Here is a 13,920-nt window from a genome sequence, read left to right as displayed (position 1 = left end):
TAAATCAACTGTAGATTTAGTCGACTATATAATCTTATGATATTTTGTCGTCTAAAACTAGACTAACAGTAAAACATTTCAGATGACTAAAATATGACTACAACTAAATGGAATTTTATTCAAAAGATTATGACTAAAACTAAATCAAAATTTGCTGTCAAAATCAACACTAGTCTATAGTGGCTTTCCTGTGTTAGCTGATCTGAGTGAGCGGGAGGGTTGTAAGGGTTGGATCAGGCTTTGAAGGTATGGTGGGGGTGCCATACCTTTGGCCAACGTCAGTGTCTTGTACTCTGTGTGTACAAAGTACACGCTGAAACTACACACACCCACTGTGTACACCTGGATTAGCCAGGTTTGTTTTTGTGTACAGCTCAGAGCTTTCTGGGGGTGGAGACGGGTATCTGAGTTCAATTTAATGTAGATCAACAGGTTCACTGCTGAATAAAAAATATGAATGCAATTAAAACAATTAAAATAAATTCCATAAATTAACCTTGAATCTTGAACCTTGAAATCCCACAAATGTAACTTTTTAAGCGGAAGTAAAAAATAGTCGATCTACAAGCTCACGTTTTGGTCCCGGTGAGACATAAAATGTCTCTTCTGGGTCTCGGGCTACAAAAATGTGGGATAATAAATGTATAATGATGTGATAAGATGACATTTTCCATTTACAAGGGAGGGCTGAGACGCTGTGGGAGAGAAACATGATCAAGCAGCAACGGAGGAGCTCAGTGCAGATTGATGGCCGTGCAGGTTACCTGAGTTTTAAAAGAGAAACCCTGAGATTTATTACATTTAGAACACATGTGGCTCACCGCCTCAGGTGCAATCCAATCTAGATGTTGCCAGATTCTGTGAGAGAAACAAGCAACCAGGTCTAGGAAAACCAGCCCAAAAGAAGCGACTATGGGCCACATGATAGAGTCCTGCAGGCCCGCCAGAGCCCGCCCACGGCCCGGCCCGCCAAAACGGGCCGGGCTTGGGCTGATTCTGTATTTGACACACGGGCCCAGGGCCGGGCTCGGGCTGAATACCACGGGCCAGGCCCGGGCTCGGACTGATTCTGTATTTGACAAACGGGCCCAGGGCCGGGCTCGGGCTCACGGAACATTTTGCGCAGATAATTGATCATTGAAGCCCGGCCCGGCCCGGGCCGGGCTTGGGCTGATTCTGTATTTGACACACGGGCCCAGGGCCGGGCTCGGGCTGAATACCACGGGCCAGGGCCGGGCTCGGACTGTAAAATTGCGCCACCTATCGGGCCAGGGGCCGGGCCGGGCTGAATACCATGGGCCAGGGCCGGGCTTGGGCCCACATTCTCGGCCCGTGCAGGGCTCTACCACATGAGCACTTTAAACATATACATCAGCTAATTGAAAATAGCCGATCTACAAGCTCACAACGCGTCGCGATGCGACGCGTTGTGAGCTTGTAGATCGGCTATTTTCAAATAAAATATTGCGGGGACATTATAATAAGCAGATATGGCAACCCTGGTGGAGAGAGAGAGAGAGAGAGAGAGAGAGAGAGAGAGAGAGAGAGAGAGAGAGAGAGAGAGAGAGAGAGAGAAAGAGAGAGAGCGAGAGAAGGGGGGTTAGTGACATAACATAATAATAACCGTAGGGAGGATATTAATTGAAATCAGCACATGAGGGATGCAGCGATGGTGTTTGTAGTAAGCGGAGGGGGGGCGAGAGAGAGAGAGAGAGAGAGAGAGAGAGAGAGAGAGAGAGAGAGAGAGGGGTGGGTGAGTGCTTCAGAGAGCCACCACAGGTAGAAGGTATAAAGGACACCAGAGGTGGGGTTAGGGTGGGGGGGATAATGTGATGTCACTTCAAAGGGCGTCACAGATTAAAGGAGAATGGATGGAAGAGAGAGAGAGAGAACGTCCCGGAATCAAAGGCTTGCGGGGGCAAGGGAGGGAGGGGGAGAGAGAGAGTTAAAAGAGATAGAAAAAAGAGACATACTTAAAGAGAGAAAGAGAGACAGACAGACAGACAGACAGACAGACAGACAGACAGACAGACAGACAGACAGACAGACAGACAGACAGACAGACAGACAGACAGACAGACAGACAGACAGACAGACAGACAGACAGACAGACAGACAGACAGAGAAGCGAGGTGAGTCAGAACAGGTTACAAGTAGCTAAGCCATTAAATAGCAGGTGGGAGGAGAGAGAGAGAGAGGGGTGGAGGTCAGGCTTTCACAGGCTGAAAAATGAGAGGTAAATATCAAACAGATACAGCATTCATCCATCCATCCGTCCATCTGTCCATCTGTCCATCTGTATGCTGTCTGAGTTAATAATACATCAGACTTATATAGTGCTTTTCTTAGTACCCAAAGTCGCTTTACAAAACAAAACAAAACAATAAAGACAATTTTATCAGGAGCAAAAAAAGAAAAAAATACGTTAAAAGGCTAAAAACAATAAGCTAAGTTAAAGGTTTCATGACGTTCAGTTTTACCACACATTAAAAGTCTTTGTCATGGTCCTTCAAACGTGTATAGAAAGTTTTAACAAAAAATTCCACTCCATTGATCCATGGCAGGTGTTTTTCTCTCACATTTCTAAAGCCTTTTCAACTGCAATGAAAAAAAAATCTTTGCCTGCGGGTGTCGCTGGTGAGGGATTTTGCCTGTCAATCATCGCCTCTGCTCCGCCCCCCCCCCCAAAGGAAAGGATAGGGGAGGGGAGGGGCGAGGAGGAGAGTGGGCGGGATTAATCGGCTGTGACCTCACTGCCGAAGGGCCAAGCTCAGATTACTTTTCAGCCTAATTATTCAGAAAACCCCAGACCACAGAAAATCCACTGAATGTTCAAAGTTCAGATTTTTTGGGTGTAATTGAGGTCATAAAACCCCCCAAAAAACATTAAAAATAAAAAAAGTTAAAATGAATGTCATAGAACCTTTAAAGACTAAGAGGAAGAAAGGGAGATTTGGTTTGGGTTAGGCAGGGAAAGCAAGTCTGAAAAGGTGGGTTTTGAGGGAGGCTTTGAACGCGGCAAGGTGCGTTTTTTTTTTTGGGGGGGGGGGGGAGTCCAGGAGGTTTGAGTCGCCAGACCTGAGGGAGCGGGAGGGAGGGGGCGTGGCGTTTGAGGAGGTCAGAGAGGTAGCGGGGAGCCTGGTTATTGAGTGCTTTGTAGGTGGTGTTACAGTAACACTGAGGGGTTGTACTGTGTTGTGTATGTGTGTACTCAATACAACAGCAGAGCAGTGGAACATCTGCTTGTAGAGCACGACTTCCAGATGTTCCACAGGTTTACACAGTGGTCCATTGTACTCAATTCATCAGTAATACATATCGTCGCTGTCGGGCAGAAACCTCCAATCTCCATAGTCTCGTTTTTTTCGTAAATTAACGCCCTACTTGAAGTTAGAATAAAAGATGGACTTACCAAACGATTATTATACCAAAAGAAACAAATACCAAACTAAACACATTTTAAAGTAGGGTAATCATTCTGGAGGTGCACGCCCCCTGGAGGTTCTGGTTGTGTGTTTCGGTCGCCTGATGACGTAAAGTTATTTCCGCTCCCGACCTGATCAGAAACCCGAAAACTATCCCAGGCTACTTCATCATACTACAGCGTCACACAAACGCATCAAAAGAAGCAGATCCACAAGCTCGAAATGCGGTGCCAAACCACACGTTTTGAGCTTGTAGATCTGCTACTTTTGATGCTTTTGAATTTGAATCCTGAAAAGTTTTGGACATATGAGGTTTCCACCCGACAGAGACGATATACATACAATTGGTAGACAACTCAGTAGCATCAACAGGTAAAACATCCGGGACAACGCTCCACACATCCCAGACTCTTCTCTCTTCTCGTCAACTTCTGGCTCCTAAACTGTGGAACGAACGCCCCCTTGCAGTTAGAACTGTAGATTCACTCCCAGTCTTCCGCCGTAATCTGAAGACTCATCTCTTCAGAATCCACCTTAGGCCGTAGCGCTTGACCTAGTCTTGACAACCAATGCAAACTCTTATGCAAAGGTTAAAATGTTGGCGCCAATGGCTGGCAATGTAATTTGCCATATTAGGGAGATGAACAGTAATTGGCGTCCTCGATTGGCCAACCCAACTCATCGGCTTTGTGGATTCGTCACACTTTGCGTGACGTTTGTGCCACTAAACCAATAAACTGTGTGTGATACAATAGTGCGCGCACACACACACACACGAAAAGGACACTTTGACAGAGCGGGACGCGATCAATCCAATTGTATCTATTGTGTGTGAAATGTTCTGCTGGGCGGTGCGTCTGTATGGAGCTTCAGGACAATGTTCTTACGCTGTTGTTGCAGTGGAGCACAAGGTGTTCGCCTTTGGAGGATTCCTCCATGGCAACGGATTGAAGATGTTCACGTCAATCTTCAACGCAGTGTCCTTGCGCTGGGTGAAGTTGCCTCATCGCCGGAAGGCTCCCTCCATGCGCTACGGCCACACAGCTGTGCTGGTAGAAGATACCGTCTACATCTGGGGAGAGCATAATTACTGCAACGTGCTTTATGCATTCGACGTGCACACCCACAGATGGTTCAAGCCCGGGGTTTCAGGGACCGTTCCAGAGGGGAGGTACGCCCACTCAGCCTGTGTCCTGGGCACGGTCATGTATATCCATGGAGGAGGGACACGGACAGGTTACACTAATGACATCTACACGTTGGACACCACCACAATGGTCTGGGCTTTAATTAACACCAGAGGCACTCCTCCACCTGTTTCAAGGCATCACTCCGCCACCATCATCGGGACAAAGATGTTTGTATTTGGGGGCAAATGGGAATACGACATCATAGTGTTTGACACGGAGACCAACTGCTGGCTGAGCACGCCTTCTAAACCGTTTCTTCCACAGCTACACTACATACACATCAGATGCGAACATTCAGCCTTTACCTACCATGGAGAGCTGTACGTATTCCGTGACTGCGTCTGGTGGGACCATCATACATGTACCTGTACTGTTCTGTGGAAATTCAATGCAGATACCTTCTCCTGGAAGATGGTTAAGCCCAGGGGGAAAGGCCCTTCTCAGATGTCTAGGATGTGCTGTTGCATGGTGGGAGATCGTATCATCCTCTTTGGAGGAGCCAAAACCCCTGGCAAAACCCCTGATGACCTGTACGTCTTAGACTTAAATCCTAGTTTGAAGACCTTATGCAAGCTAGCAGTTATTCGGTATTGTCTGGAGCAGTCAGAACTCCCACATAACATCAGGAGGGAACTGGCAGCCATGACTACCAACGGCAACAGAAAAATGTCAAAAAGGAGCTGGCTCAAGACAATGTTGAGAACCTGGCAAGGCAGAGAGTGAGTGAACCCAGATGCCGAATACAGACCAAGGAGACGTATAGAATATAAACTAAAGAGTCTTTATTCAATAAGGAACTTATACTGTAGGTACAGGCTTCAAAAGCTGAAGTAATGACTTAGGTTGGATTTCACCAAAAAGGTAGTTTAAGCAGGGGTCCAAAGTTGCAAGGAACAAAGGCAGTCTTTCTTGTAGATCTCCAGTCTTCTGTCCAGGTTGGAGCTGCGTGGGGAGTCTGTCAGGCTGACTGTGTATGTTACTGACAGTCAAGAATGAAACTGGTTCTAAAGCAAGACGAACAGCGTAACTGCATGGCCTACTACTATAGCTGCACCAGCATGTGCACTAGCTGGAAATATAACTGAGCACCGCGTGCAGTCACAGCCAGGTATTAGTAGCCAGCCAGGTGATTGCAGGATGGAAGACAGCCAGGTAACTGCTAGGACATATATGGACAAACAAGCAGAAGTTAAAAGACAGACAGGACTGCCAAGCTGCCATGACAGAACCACTGATATAGGTTGTCCTTTACTCATCTCAAGGTAAATCCAGTTGTCATCACAATACCACGGTAAAGAGGTCTAAGGGTAATGCCCGGGATTCGAACCCGGGTCTCCTGCGTGGAATGCCAACGTCTTAACCACTAGCCTAAAGGGGATAGGCATAGGCTCTGAGCCACTACTGCTACACTCACCCCCCTTCTGACCAGTGTTGCCAGATTCTATGAGAGAAACAAGCAACCAGGTGTAGGAAAACCAGCCCAAAAGAAGCGACTATGGGCCACATGAGCACTTTAACATATACATCAGCTATTTGAAAATAGCAGATCTACAAGCTCACAACGCGTCGCGATGCGACGCGTTGTGAGCTTGTAGATAATAAGCAGATCTGGCAACCCTGCTTCTGACCTCCTCCCACCGGGAAACCCGATCCGGGTCATGGCACCATTGTAACGCCTGGGAATCGAACCCGGGTCTCCCGCATTGGAAAGCCAACATATTATACACTAGGCAAAAGGGGAATTCTCCTTTGGCTGCATGGGGGAGATATTAGGCGTTTGATCATCAGGCAGAGGATCTGAGCCACTAACTGGTACATAAGGGTAGAGAACAAGTACAGAATAAGCAGTAAAAATAGGGTAACTTATCGCTAGCATCATATTTTAAGGTTTTCAGAGAATAAGAAATGAAAAATCTGCCCAAGTCATCTAGTTGAATGACTTAGGCAGAAAGTGATTTTGGAATGTACTGTAACAAGCGTTCTGATAGGCTGAGGACATAGGCAATATAAAGCAGAATGAAGCAGCAGTGTTAGGAGAGTAGAGGCAGAAATGTCAATTTTTTTTAGCAATTATGCTATACAAATGTAAAAAACAATAATAATAATAATAAAATAATAAAAACGGCATTAAGATCCGAAATGTCCTTTTCCGCCTATAAGCCACCAGTATAGTGGGACCAGACATCTCAGTTTGGCAGGGATTGTCCAAGCTGTGTGTCCTGAGTCCTGATAAATGTTTTTTTTTTTTTTTAAACACTAACATTACCCGGTTTTCAACATTCACTGTCAAATTGTACTTATTGTCACTTTATAAATGTGCAGATACCCTGTATACACTTATACTGTATGTTGGTTTGTTTACTGTTGAGTGAGAAAACAATGTTGCACATTAAGCTAGTCATCTGGGGACCCCCCCCCCAAAAAAAAAAATCATTTGGGAACCCCCTAACTGGGGGTCAGGAGGTAGAGCGGCCACTCGGGAACCCAGTTCGATCCCGGGCATCCCCCAGAGTTAGTGTCGAAGTGACCTTGAGCAAGACACTGAACCCCTAATTGCTCTCGATGAGCAGGTTGGTGCCTTGCATGGTTTCCTCCGCCGTTGGTGTGTTTTGTGTGTGTGTGTGTGTGTGTGTGTGTGTGTGTGTGTGTGTGTGTGTGTGTGTGTGTGTGTGTGTGTGTGTGTGTGTGTGAATGAATGGGTGAATGTAATGCACGTTGTAAAGCGCCTTGGATAAAGGCGCTTTATAAATGAACGACCATTTACCATTTCAGAAATAAAACAACTGAAACCACTTAAATCAGTGGTTTTCAACCTTTTCCGCGTCAAGGACCCCCAAATTGACACATATTAGCCCACGGACCCCCATTTGAAAAGATATGCCAGGGACTAGGGGTGTGCCGATACACTAATTTCACGAAACGATACGATACGATATTGGGCTCACAACTTCGATACGATTTCGATACGATACGATACGCACTTTTTTTATTATGAAAATATATGGGGGGGAAAAAAAGCAAATGCAAACAAATAATTCTGTTTTTGCATTATTCAGACATGCAAACTTGTAGCTTTTCAGCTACAATAGCCGTTTTGAATCCAAATAGGGGCAATAGTGTGACACCTGACCGGGAAAAAAACAACATGTTGTCACCTTTTTCACCTCTGGGCTGTTTGCATGCCTGATTATTATTATTGTAAAAAAAAAAAAGAAGAAAAAAAGATTTCCCCCCCCCCAAAACGATACATATCGTCATGAAAACGTATCGCGATATATCGCCGGACGATATTTTGGCACACCCCTACCAGGGACTCAACCATTTTGATTTCTTGGGGGTCTTAATCTACACTGTATCATCATCATTACCCTAACGGGTCCATTTGGTTCCATTTGTACACTCTCAGAGTTACAGACACATATAAGGGTCAATTTTGGTTCCTAACTATTAATTTGGCTGGGGACCCCCTGGAACCCCCTCAAGGACCACTGGTGGTCCCCGGACCACTGGTTGAAAACCGCTGACTTAAATGAAGCCATTCCACCGTGTAGCCCTTTAACCGTTGTTCTAAACAGCATGGGTTGTGGATGTGGAAGGTGTTGTTTCCCCACAGGGGGAGTGGGGTGGGGGAGTGGGGTGGGGGAGGGGGGGTTGTTCCTCATAGTCTCACGAGCATCGTTTACAACACTGTGGGAGGTGGTTTTGTGCTTAGCTTTGATTCACAGCCGTCTTCATAAGTAGTCTTTATCAGCCGGCGACCTTGTGATGCTTGTCCTCGATCCTCTCTAATCCTCTCTTGCTTTTTGCCGTGTTTTCTTGATTCCGTTTCGTGTCGGGAAAGAAACCTTGTGTCTCCTTATTTGAACTTTTGTATGTTTTTTTTGTTGTTGTTGCTGCAAAAAATAGCTGAAAGTTAAAGTGGTTAGAAAGTGAGTTTCATAAATATTAATCAACTAATGAAAAGTATTGATAAGAGCTTGTGACTAAATAATCAGAATCAGAATCCATTTTATTGGCACATCACAGGTTTACAGGTGTAAAGAAGTGGGTGAAATTATTAGCAAATAAGAACCACAGGTTCTTATTTGTTTTGGACCTGTGTTGCCATGTCTGCTTATTATAAGCGATTTTCTGCTTGTTTGGGCTTGTTTACTAATGTTGTTTAAACCAGTGGTTCACTGGTTCTCAAACATTTTCATGTCAAGGACCCGCAAAGGACCCCCCCCCCCCCCCCACACACACACACACACCAATCTACAAATATTTTATGCCAGAGACACCAGTATCAGATTTGTGTTGTTAAAATATTCAAAATGTTTCGATGTATATAGATTTAAAGTGCTCATGTGGCCTATAATAGTCGCTTCTCTTGGGCTTGTTTTCATAGACAAACCTGGTTGCTTATTTCTCTCTGGACATACAAGGTTTCCACCAGTCGGTGTCTTTGATTCTTTAATAAGCAGTCTTCATTATCAGCGCCGACCTTGTGGTGTTGTGGTCCTCTTCTAATCCTCTGTGCTTTGCTGATGTTTTTTGTTCGATTTGTTTTGGTTTCGTAGGGAGAATGTCGCAACTTCATCAAGGTCTTACTGAGCCAGCACGACGGCCTCTTCGTCTGCGGAACCAACGCCTTCAACCCCCTGTGTGCCAACTACACTGTGGGTATATCTGTCTGTCTGTCTGTCTGTCTGTCTGTTGATCTGCATGTCTATCTGGCTACTGGTCTAGTATCGAAGTTTGATTTATAAAAAAACATGAGTCCCCTGAGTCATGAAGATTTTTTTTTCCCCTTTCAAATATATTTCATATAGACAGAGAGAAAAGTAAAAATGTATGCAGAGAGTAAGAAAATAACAAGCTGCCAGTGAATCTACAAAAAATTTAATAAAAGAAGAAATGTCGACAAATTCGAATTAATCGCAGGAATGTGTTTGATGTTCGTCGGTTCTAAATGTATATATCTTTTACAGAGGGACACACTGGAGATGGTGTCGGAGCCCGTCAGTGGCATGGCACGCTGCCCGTATGACCCACGGCACGCCAACGTGGCTCTGTTCGCAGGTACAGTATGACCCGTACGGCACGCCAGCGCCTATTGAAGTATTACATGGAGCTCTGTTTCCTTCTGTTCTAGGTTCTGTTCTAGTGTTCTGTTCTAGGTTCTGTTCTAGTGTTCTGTTCTAGTGTTCTGTTCTAGGTTCTGTTCTAGTGTTCTGTTCTAGTGTTCTGTTCTAGGCTCAGCTCGAAAAACAACACATTACTAGAATCTGGCAAGGAGTGCAGAGCGAGACAGACTTTATATAGAGGCTAGACTGCTGCAGAGTTGCAGCTGATCAGGCTCCAAGAGACTCCACACACCTGTCTCTAGTTAGACAATCACACACACACACACACACACACACACACACACACACACACACACACACACACACACACACACACTTGTCTCGAGTCACGCAATCACATACAGACAGAGAGATCAGGAAGAGGTAGATACGGTATGGGAGATGTGTGATTTGTTGTGAGTTGTAGATCAGTTATCTAAGCTATTTTTGAAACTTTTTGAAAAGTCTTGAAAAATTTAGACTATTTTTGACAGTGTAATGACACAAAAATGCAAGTTGTGGTTTCGTATTTAAAATGTACCCCTCCACACACACACACCCCCCTGATCTTTGGCACCTCCCTGATCTATTCTGAGCAGTAGGGATGGAGATCGTACATTTTTATCTATTTCGATCCCCTTATTGATCCTGCTTATCGATTCCACTATTGATGCTTCTCTATTATTGGTAGTTGTTGACAAATATTGGCGCTAATCTGGGGCACTCACTCAATCACTTTCATTTCATTTCCGCAGACAAGTCAAAGATAAAGCATCTTGGCTTCAACCGATGCAACATTGAAGTGATGCAGTATGTGCATGCAAGCCATTCAATTCATGTTCCTGGTCTTTACCGGTATAGTTGGCAGGCAATTCAACAGAAGTCAAACGCTTTATTAGAACGACATAATGCTTGTGGCAGTGATTTGATTTAAACATTCAACACTCAAAACAAACTGGACCAAACCACAGTGCTAAAAGTCCAGTTGTTGTCAGGCCCTCTGAGCAGACACACACTCATGTGTCCTTGCCTTTGCCTTTACCATTCATTTTATATTCAGAGCCTTCGCTGCAACGCATTGCTTGTTCGCTTTGAATCTCCCTGACCTTGTGCTATCTCTCCATCTGTCTCCTCTCTTTCTCCTTAATCTGTCTCTCTGTCTGTCTGTCTCTCTCTCTCTCTGTCTCTCTGTGTCTCTTTCTCTCTCTCTCAGATGGGAGTCTTTTTACCGGCACAGTGACAGACTTCCTGGCCATCGACGCTGTGATCTATCGCAGCCTGGGCGACAGCCCCGCCCTGCGCACCGTCAAACACGACTCCAAATGGTTCCGAGGTACGTTGTGAAAGCCGCACGGCACGTACGCGCCACGCACCGCCGACCGCTCTGCGCCGATAGGTAGAAGACGAAGGAAGGTAGACATTTATTAATCCCACGAGAAATTAAATCCTCAGCTTCACCCGGCTGGCGGTTCAGAATTCAAGAATCTACTTTTAATGTCACATCACAGGTTTTTTAGTTTTCGTGAGAAGAGAGAAGATAGAGGTAGAGTAAGCAAAACAATCCTATGCTTACCTTTAACACATAAAAGTACATAGAACTTACATAACTCTGAACTAAAGAAACATGATCAAACTAACTAAAGAAAAAGGCCACCCACCCCCTACACTACCGTGGCTGTAACCCATGTTAACACTGACAACTTATCTCTAAAACACTGGAAAACAAAGAAGACTGGTGTGGTTGGAGGCTGGACAGGAGAAAGACATCTAAGATCTAGTGGCAGCCTTCAGCTTCATGGTCCACAGCCTGGTCATGCAGGAGCCAATCACCAGCAGGGCCCACCTGGTAGCCAACCACTCACATCCAGACACCACTCCCATCACTCACACACCAGCTGGTCAATCTCAATCACTAACCTTGTGCCACCAGACTTTCCACCGGCCGCGGAGGAAAGCCTGGTATTCGTTCTAAAACTAGCCGTGTGATCCGGTTTAGAAAAAATAATTGTGGCTCCGGTGATTGGTTCCAGTTGGCGTCACATTGTTTTTGTTCCCCACATAATGCGAATCAATTAGTTTAGTCTCGCTAGTCGCGCTACGAGTTAGAATAAAAGATGGACGTACCAAACCAAAATATATAACAAAAATAAATAAACATTTATACCAAACTAAGCCATTAACCCATTAAGACCTGAAGCCGATTCTACAAATATCTCCTAAATCCCAACAGTATTCTGAAAAAAACATATGTTTCTATATCAGTGGTGCTCAAACTTTTTCGTGTCAAGGACCCACAAAATTAGATGTATTTGGCCGCCTACCCACCATCTCAAAATGTTTTGTTCCAGGGACCCCCCAGAAGCAAAGAACAGAGTTAAAAAAAAGATTTGCACACATTTTCACGATTTTTCCAAAATAGCAGATCTACAAGCTCGTATATCTGCTATTTTTGAATAGCCAAAGTGTAAAATAATGCTTTTTTAGCTCAAATCAAAAGGTGACACAGATGCGTTCCAGGTCTTAAAGGATTAAAACTAGGGGAATCATTTTGGAGGCGCCGGTCGTTGGTTCCGGGCCAGCTGATGACTTAAAAGTTATTTCCACTCCGAACGGATCAGAAACCCGAAAATTGTATTGATCCCAGGCTTACTCAATCACTCAGTCAGCACCACTCAATCACCCGTATACACCAATGAGGGAAAAGACATACAGAGGGCAACACACCACGCGTGATATTTTTATACAACTAGATTCTGACAAAGTCCCGGAAAAGACGCGCTGTGATTGGCCAGCAGCAGTGGTGGAAAGTAACTAAGTACATTTACTCAAGTACTGTACTTAAGTACAATTTTGAGGTACTTTTACTTTACTGGAGTATTTCCAATTGTCTATACTTTTACTTCTACTCCACTACATATCAGAGGCAAATAATGTACTTTTACTCCACTACAATTATTTGAAAACTTTAGTTACTAGTTACTTTGTAGATATAAATTATTACTTTGTAAAACATACAGTAACCACTTCAGCCCTATTTTATACCGAGGCTATTTGAAAATAGCCGATCTACAAGCTCACAACGCGTCGCATCGCGACACGTTGTGAGCTTGTAGATCTGCTATTTTCAAACATTTTAGTACTTTTGGTACTTTAAGTACATTTTCATACCAATACTTTTGTACTTTTACTCAAGTCAATTTTTAATTCCGGACTTTTACTTGTAACGGAACATTTCTATATTGCAGTATTGGTACTTTTACTTAAGTAAAATATCCGAGTACTTTTTCCACCACTGGTGATTGGCCGGCAGTCACTTTGAGTGACCAGGCTTTTCTCTTTCGCTGATGAGTAAAGGCTGGGAACGAGGCTATTATTATTATTATTATGACACAATTTTGGGAAAGCCCAGTTTGTGATTAGACGTGCGTGACATTGACACAGTGGCTGTATTAGAAGTGGGGCATGTGTTTCACATAGAGTGATGTATTGAGGTTAGTGCAGCTCCAGCCTATGTGTTGTTTTCAAGCCAGTGTTAGCGTTAGCGTTAGCCCTTCTAAAAGGGGCCCGTTATACTTTGAGCGCGTATCGGTGTCGCACACCCAAAACAGCCGATCTACAAGCTGACGATGCGTCACAGTGTGCCGCGTTGTCAGCTTGTAGATCGCACTGGTGTAAAGTAACTAAGTACATTTACTCAAGTAAAATTATTGAAATTTGACTTTTCCAATTTTGCGAGAGAAATAAGCAACCGGGGCTGTGAAAGCCTAAAAGAAACAACTAAGCTACATGAGCACTTCAACTCACTACATATCAGAGGCAAATAATGTACTTTTACTCCACTACAATTATTTGAAAACTTTAGTTACTAGTTACTTTGTAGATATAAATTATTACTTTGTAAAACATACAGTAACCACTTCAGCCCTATTTTATACCGAGGCTATTTGAAAATAGCCGATCTACAAGCTCACAACGCGTCGCATCGCGACACGTTGTGAGCTTGTAGATCTGCTATTTTCAAACATTTTAGTACTTTTGGTACTTTAAGTACATTTTCATACCAATACTTTTGTACTTTTACTCAAGTCAATTTTTTATTCCGGACTTTTACTTGTAACGGAACATTTCTATATTGCAGTATTGGTACTTTTACTTAAGTAAAATATCCGAGTACTTTTTCCACCACTGGTGATTGGCCGG

The 13,920-nt window shown here is 44.2% G+C and overlaps 1 protein-coding gene across 1 annotated transcript in view; it reads left to right on the top strand.

Moving 5' to 3' along the window:
- The window catches only part of LOC308094473 (semaphorin-6B-like), a gene marked incomplete at its 3' end in the record, with an annotated part of 51,998 nt that overhangs the window by 5,875 nt on the left and 32,203 nt on the right, over window positions 1-13,920 (top strand). Inside the window, exons 5-7 of the mRNA XM_080441163.1 lie at window positions 9,175-9,273; window positions 9,586-9,676; window positions 10,934-11,053. Of these exons, the coding sequence (XP_080297289.1) occupies window positions 9,175-9,273; window positions 9,586-9,676; window positions 10,934-11,053 (310 nt within the window). The remainder of the gene's footprint in view (window positions 1-9,174; window positions 9,274-9,585; window positions 9,677-10,933; window positions 11,054-13,920) is intronic.

Source organism: Gymnoscopelus braueri (assembly GCF_963280865.1).
Source record: "Gymnoscopelus braueri genome assembly, chromosome: 10".
Taxonomy (NCBI): Eukaryota; Metazoa; Chordata; class Actinopteri; order Myctophiformes; family Myctophidae; genus Gymnoscopelus; species Gymnoscopelus braueri.
Note: the sequence above shows the minus strand (reverse complement) of the source record. Positions and strands in the feature narration are given on the sequence as shown.